The sequence below is a fragment of the Chiloscyllium plagiosum genome, chromosome 11 (assembly GCF_004010195.1).
Source record: "Chiloscyllium plagiosum isolate BGI_BamShark_2017 chromosome 11, ASM401019v2, whole genome shotgun sequence".
In the NCBI taxonomy this organism is placed as follows: domain Eukaryota; kingdom Metazoa; phylum Chordata; class Chondrichthyes; order Orectolobiformes; family Hemiscylliidae; genus Chiloscyllium; species Chiloscyllium plagiosum.
Window position 1 is genome coordinate 94,530,754 of NC_057720.1, and position 7,012 is coordinate 94,537,765.

The 7,012-nt window shown below is 38.9% G+C and overlaps 1 protein-coding gene across 5 annotated transcripts in view; it reads left to right on the plus strand.

Moving 5' to 3' along the window:
• LOC122554676 (golgin subfamily B member 1-like) overlaps window positions 1-7,012 on the plus strand; it is a 272,444-nt gene that overhangs the window by 138,449 nt on the left and 126,983 nt on the right. For 2 of the 5 annotated variants that reach the window (XM_043700053.1, XM_043700054.1), the window contains 2 exons: window positions 3,035-3,141; window positions 5,475-5,595. The exons of 1 other annotated variant lie outside the window; for it this stretch is intronic. In XM_043700053.1, coding sequence (XP_043555988.1) covers window positions 3,035-3,141; window positions 5,475-5,595 — 228 coding nt within the window. Of the gene's footprint in view, window positions 1-2,989; window positions 3,142-5,474; window positions 5,596-7,012 lie in introns of all 5 variants that reach the window. 2 more of the 5 variants (XM_043700052.1, XM_043700055.1) reach the window with 2 other exon arrangements.

Consider the following 7,012-nt stretch of genomic DNA (forward strand, 5'->3'; position numbering starts at 1 on the left):
TGTTGCTGGAAAAGCGCAGCAGGTCAGGCAGCATCCAAGGAACAGGAGAATCGACGTTTCGGGCATAAGCCCTTCTTCAGGAATGAGGCCTGATGAGGTCAGATGCACATTTGTCCCCATTGGCTTCATGAAATGAAGTACTGTACAATTCAGGGCAGGTGTAAATTGCCATCCAGTCCTCCTGTGTGCACGTTCTACACAAGAAGATGATGCAGCGTGATAATGATGGATCAGAACATATTTACTCAGTGTGTATAGACAGTTGAATAGAAATTAGAGTGAGGCTTGTGCCTACTTAGTGAAACTTACATTTCTCCCTCTGTAAATTGCTGTTCCTACTTGATTTGCTAACAAAGCTTTAACCCATTTTTCTAATCAACCTGTTCAGAGATGTCATTACACACCTCTGGACCAGGTGCATAAGTCCATAAGACCATAAGACATAGGAGTGTAAGTAAGGCCATTCGGCCCATCGAGTCCACTTCGCCATTCAATCATGGCTGATGCGCATTTCAGCTCCACTTCCCAGCGTTCTCCCCGTAGCCCTTAATTCCTCTAGACAACAAGAATCTATCAATTTCGGCCTTGAAGACATTTAGCGTCCCGGCTTCCACTGCACTCTGTGGCAATGAATTCCACAGGCCCACCTCTCACTGGCTGGAGAAATGTCTCTGCATTTCTGTTCTGAAATGACCCCCTCTCATTCTAAGGCTGTGTCCACGGGTCCTAGTCTCCTCGTTTAACTGAAACAATTTCCTAGCATCCACCTTTTCCAAGCCATGTATTATTTTGTACGTCTCTATTAAGTCTCCCCTTAATCTTCTAAACTCCAACGAATACAATCCCAGTATCCTCAGCCGTTCCTCATGTTAGACTATAACTTGGTGTTGTGTGATTTTTAACTTTGTACACCCCAGTCCAACACCGGCATCTCCAAATCTTGTCTCTGCCCTGGGGGCTGTTAGGGAAGACTTTGTACAGTATTGCATTTCCTACGCTGGCATGGAAAGTGCCTTTGGAAGGATAGCAGCTGCTTGGGATGATTGAAAAGGATCACAGAGCAAAGGGTGCCTTCAGAATGCTTAAAGTGGAGAGAGAGAGAGAGAGATCTGTTTTATGGTCTGATTACTCTTAAGGTGGAAATGTTAGTGGGCAGTATTTTGAATCTTGTAGTTGGCAGCTGTTGGGATGGGTGAGAATTGTTATTTGGAAGGAAATAGTAGGTTTGAGAGGAAATAGAATGGGGAAAATAGAAGCATGTCATTGAAACTTTTGTTCTGTTGAGTGGAAGATGTAAATGAAAGAATGTCAGCTTTCAATAATTTACACTGCATGAAAAGTAGATGGCTTATTGTTTAGCAAGTGGACTGTAATTAGCCAAGGCTTACTTTAGAGAATGACTAGACCCAGCATTAAAATTCATGGTCAGAAGTCACACTACACTGGTCGAACAGGTTACTTGAAATCACAAGTGACTTCACCTGATGAAAGAGCAGCACTCTGAAAACTTGTGATTTCAAATAAATCTCTTGGACTAGTATCATGTGACTTCTAACCTTGTCCACCCTAGTCCAACACTGGAACCTGCACATCATTGAAATTCATGTAATACTGTGGTGAGCTGAATGTCTTTTTTGACTTAATAGCAGCGTCTTGTCATTGGAGAATACCACTTCCTTGTGCTTAGTAGCAGTGTAAAATGATTAGCTTCATCTGTTGCTGAAATATTTGAGACACCTTGTCCTTATAGGATAATTTGTAGCAAATTGGACACTTCTCTATTAGACAACATGGTAACTGTAATTTAGAAGCGCATTTTTAGTTCAGAAGTTTTCATCTTAGACCATAAACTGAGTTTGTTCTAAAGTGTTCAATCAAAAATCTTTCACAATATTGTTTCAAAGAAATGTATTTTTTAATTCAATGCATTATTTGTAGCAAATTTGTATAATCTGCTGTGAGGCTTCTTTCTGTCGCAACGTGTTCCTGGGAGCTAAATTTCTGCAAGTGCAGTGCTCAACTTACCTACGCAGTGCTTCACGTTTGTGCCCCATTGAGAAACACCCTCAGTTTGCAACGAATGAGAGTGGTTTAATGCACTTAGTTTTATTTAGTAGGGCAGGTAGTGATATTCTAAGCATAAACAATGGCTACTATGTGTACATAGTTTCCTGAAGGGCTTATGCCCGAAACGCCGATTCTCCTGTTCCTTGGATGCTGCCTGACCTGCTGCGCTTTTCCAGCAACACATTTTCAGCTACTATGTGTACAGCAATGTTTGATGCAAAATGCTAGTTGCAAAATGCTCGTTCAGAAATAGACACAAACAATACGCCTGAAAGTATTAACGTTCAATGATTTACATTTCCTATCGCAATTAAAAGTTTAATTTTTTCCATGATATTTAGTAAAATTTTCTCTTCTGTTAAAAATCCCTTTAAGATCTACATATTTCATAATTAAATTGTAATTTCTTACTGAACCAAAACATCGGAGATAAAATGTAAGAAGTTTTTAAAATCTAAATTAAGCAAAATGATTTAACATTATTTTTCAGTGAGGCTGTGGTGCTTGGGTAATCAAAAATATTTTCCTACTGTCATTGCATTGGCAATTGCAAACATATCTAATCTAATCTAATCTAATATGGTACAATATCTCATCCCTTTTGTTCATTCAATTTAATATAAACTAAGTGCAAGTATAACAGTGTTGCAATGATTCTGAAACTAAAATTAGTGCATAAATCAGTTTGATTTTCTAGGAACAAGTAATACCAATGTGAATTTAACTTTGTTACGACTTGAACAATTTTGAAGTCAATAAATAAACAATAAATAATCAAATCTGAAATGATTTCACTTTGGGAAAGTCATAAGATGGTGAACAGTCACTGGGATGTGTGTGTGTGTGTGTGTCTGTGTGTGTGCGCGCGCGTGCGCCTATGCTCATGCTGTCTGTCTGAATGACTTGTCTTCCTGTGGCACAAAACTGATTGAGGATGACTGGTTCTTTCCTGGCTGCTCTGATCCAGCTTTGGTCTCAGGACAGCAGGAGCTGGAGGAGGAACTGGTACAACTTCGAAGGCTAGGACAGCACCAAGGAAGGGAGAAATGCGCCAGAGACAGTCAAAATCTCAAGGTATGTGATGAGGCTGATAGGCATTCTTTGACTTTAAATTTCTCATTTTGTGAAGTTTATGCAGCTAATGTGCTTGGCATTTTCTATTATATGGCCATATGTTATTGTTACACTTAGCAAAGACTAAATTAAGCTTGCACTAATTTTGAGAACGTAGATATTTTGAACGTAGTGACCTTTGCTAAAATTAAATGCCTTTATCTTTTACTATTTATTTTCAGTGCTTTATTCTAAGTTAGAATGAGCTAATTTATGTTTGGATTTCCAGAAGACAATATATTTGGATTTCTGAAAGATAAGGTACTGCATGCAAGTTAAGAGCCCATGAATTTGGAGGTAGTATGGACAAAGAATTGGCTAACTAATAAAAGACAGAAATAAAGGGAAGTTTAAGATAGCAAATTGTAACTAATGGAGTGCCATAGGAATCAGTACTCGGACCACAATTATTGAATATATATAAAAGGGAATGTATGTAACTTAGAAGAGGAATGGAGGGCAATGACCTAGTGGTATTATTGCTGGACTGTTAACTCAGAGACCCAGATAATGTTCTGGGGCCTGTGTTTCAATCAATGCATGGCAGATGTGGAATTTGAATTCAATAAAAGTCTGGAATTAAGAATCTAATAATGACCATGAGTCCATTGTTGATTATTGGAAAAACACATCTAGTTCACTCATGTCTTTTAGACAAGGAAACTGCTGCTTTTACCTGGTCTACATGTGACTCCAGACCCACAACAATGTGGTTGACTCTTAACGGCCCTCTGGAATTGGTATTAAATGTTGACCTGGCAAGTGATGCCTTCATCCTGGAAATAATTTTGTTTAAAAATTAGCAGTTGGAATACAATGTGGGAAAATATGGGGTTATGCACTTTGGCAGGAACGGTAGGGGAGCTGGATATTATTTAAAAACAGGACTATAGAAAGTTGAATACAAAAGGATTTGGGAGTCAATAAATCACAAAAAAAAGCACTCAAGTTCAGTGAATACTAGAGAAGGTAAATGAAATGCCTTTTTCCAAAAGGAATGGTCTCTAAAATCGGGGCGATCTTGTTAAAACTATACATGGCACTAGTTACACCACAAGGAGAAAGTGAAGTCCACAGATGCTGGAGATCAGAGTTGAGTGTGATGCTGAAAAAGCACAACAGGTCAGGCAGCACCTGAGGAATAGGCGAACCGATGTTTCAAGCAAGTGCCCTTCCTGACTTGCTGTGCTTTTCCAGCACCACGTTCTCGACTTGTTACACTACTATTGGAATAGAGTGAACAATTTTGAACCCATTATCCAAGGCAGGCTACACTGGCATTGGAGGCAGTCCAGAGAAGCTACACTAATTTCGTCCTGGGTATTTTGTTATGAGGAGACATTGAATAAGTTAGGCATGTGCTTATTGGAGTTTGGAAGAATGAAAGGAGACCTTAATGAAACATGCAAAATTCTTGAGCGGTTTCCCAAGGTAAATGTGAAGTGGTTGATTCCCTTGTTGAAGAGTCTAGGACCAGAGGGTGTAATCTCAGAGCAAGGAGTCGCCCATTTAAGACAAATGAGGAATTTTTTTCTCCAATGGCGAATCTATGGAATTCTTGATCCTGAAGAGCTATTGAGGGCTTTGAGTTGTTAAGTATATTCAGGTCTAGATTTCTCACCATTAAGATGATCAAAGATTATGGAAAGATGCAGGGAAAAATGAAGTTGAGGATTATCAGATCAGCTGTGATCTCATTGAATGGCAAACTGGGCTTGATGGGATCCATGGTCTACTTTTACTCCTACATTTTATCATATTGTAATCTAATACACTGGTATTGGTTGTTCTCTTTTTAACATATATTTAAAATATTTTAATACATTTTGGGAACACAGGGAACATTTACAATGTTGATAACTTTGAGCTGGTAATTTTTGCCAGCTTTTTGCATGAATATTAAAATAGCTTTACCAATTAACCATTGTAGGCACTTTGGGCTCCACTGACTCCTCTGCTGGAACATTCTATGAAGCTATCAGTTTGCAATCTCTCTTGTATGCAGTGAAACTAGCATATCAATTGGTTTCAGATAATTTACAAATCATTTAAGTGCAATATCTAAATAAATTGAAAAATCTGCATTAAAATTATGAAGCTGAAGATCTTTGTTTTATTTGACATTGATTTGTTGCTGTTAATGTTGTTTGACTTTGAAACAAACTGAGGAAAGTTTAAAATGCTGATTGTCTACTTAGTATGGTGTCCAGATGAGGAAGGAGTTTGGATGAAATGAGACAGACAATTGTTTTGTAAGTTGCATCTGCAAACAAGTAAATGTAATTTTATTTTAGGTCGACTATGAATATGAGAAACAATATTTTGAAGAATCCAGCGTTAGTGTGGATAATGCTGACAACACTGAAGGGGAGAACTTGGGAGGTTTGTGGCCAAAGTACACTTCCCATCATACAGGTGTGATACCCACTAGACAGTTATGGAAAGCATGCACACATTACATGAATTTTGTGGTGCATTTGTTAAATATTTGGAGTTTTTGTTTAAATGACCTATTTTATTTGTTGGCACATTCTAATTGTAGTGTTGTTTGGATTTTTTTTGCCCCCCTTCTGAAATTTGTGGCATTGAAATTTGACATTATAAAATAAAGAGCATGCGCATGCTGGATAAACTGGCTAGTTTTCCTTACAAGGTATAATCTGACTAAGTGTTTAAATATTCAGATCAAGTTCCACTGTTTTTGTTTCACTGCACAATTAAATGGCAAAGGAGTTGAGAATTAATCCAAATACTGACTATTCCTTGTCTTTTTTTCTGTGATCTGGCATAAACTAAGTAGTTCAAGATAGATCAGTATACAAGTAGCATAGGTGGCTGTTTTATAAAACGTACCGACTGAAAAGAAAAGAAAAGAATACAGCCAAACAGTTACAGCTCAAGTATTGTCAGAAACAAACTGCTGTGAGAGCATCATTACTGTAGACATTTATCATCAATCTACAAACAATTCACGTGTATTAACTTCACCAAGGTATTATGCAAACGAGTGCACATTTTGACAGAGCTGTAATGCTAGCCTGTGCATATTGTAATTCAAGATGCATTGCAAAACTGCAAATCTCTTTGCCCAGGTATTTATTCTCAGTTAAAAGCTCCCTTCTTTTCGATTTATACTACACCTTTCCAATTATCCTGGGAAAGCCAAGTATGAGATGTTTATAAGAACATAAAAACACAATAAATAAGAGCAGCAGTAGGCCATTCAGCCCTCATGTCAGTCTGCCATTCTACAGACTGATCTACTGTAGGCCTGAACTCCTCTTTTGTGCCAGGTCTTTGTAACCCTCAACTCAATCCAATGTCTGTTTAAATATTTTGAGATCTAGCCTCCACAGCACACTCAGGTAAAGAATTTTTGTGGGAACGAGAGAGACTCACGTTTGGTATGTTGCCACCCAGGTGCAAGGGTACGTGATGTCTCTGATCGTGTTTTCCGGGTCCTGGAGGGGGAGGGGGAGCAGCCCGAATTCGTGGTCCATATTGGCACCAACGACATAGGTAGGAGGAGTGCCGAGGATGTTAGACAGGCTTTCAGGGAGCTAGGTTGGAGCTCAAAGTTTAGAACGAACAGAGTTGTTGTCTCTGGTTTGTTACCCGTGCCACGTGATAGAGATTCGAGGAATAGGGAAAGAGAACACTTAAATGCGTGGCTACAGGAATGGTGCAGGAGGGAGGGATTCCGGTTTTTGGATAACTGGGGTTCTTTCTGGGGACGGTGGGACCTCTATAAACAGAATGGTCTACACCTGAACCTGAGGGGCACCAGTATCCTTGGAGGGAGGTTTGCTAGTGCTCTTGGGGGGAGTTTAAA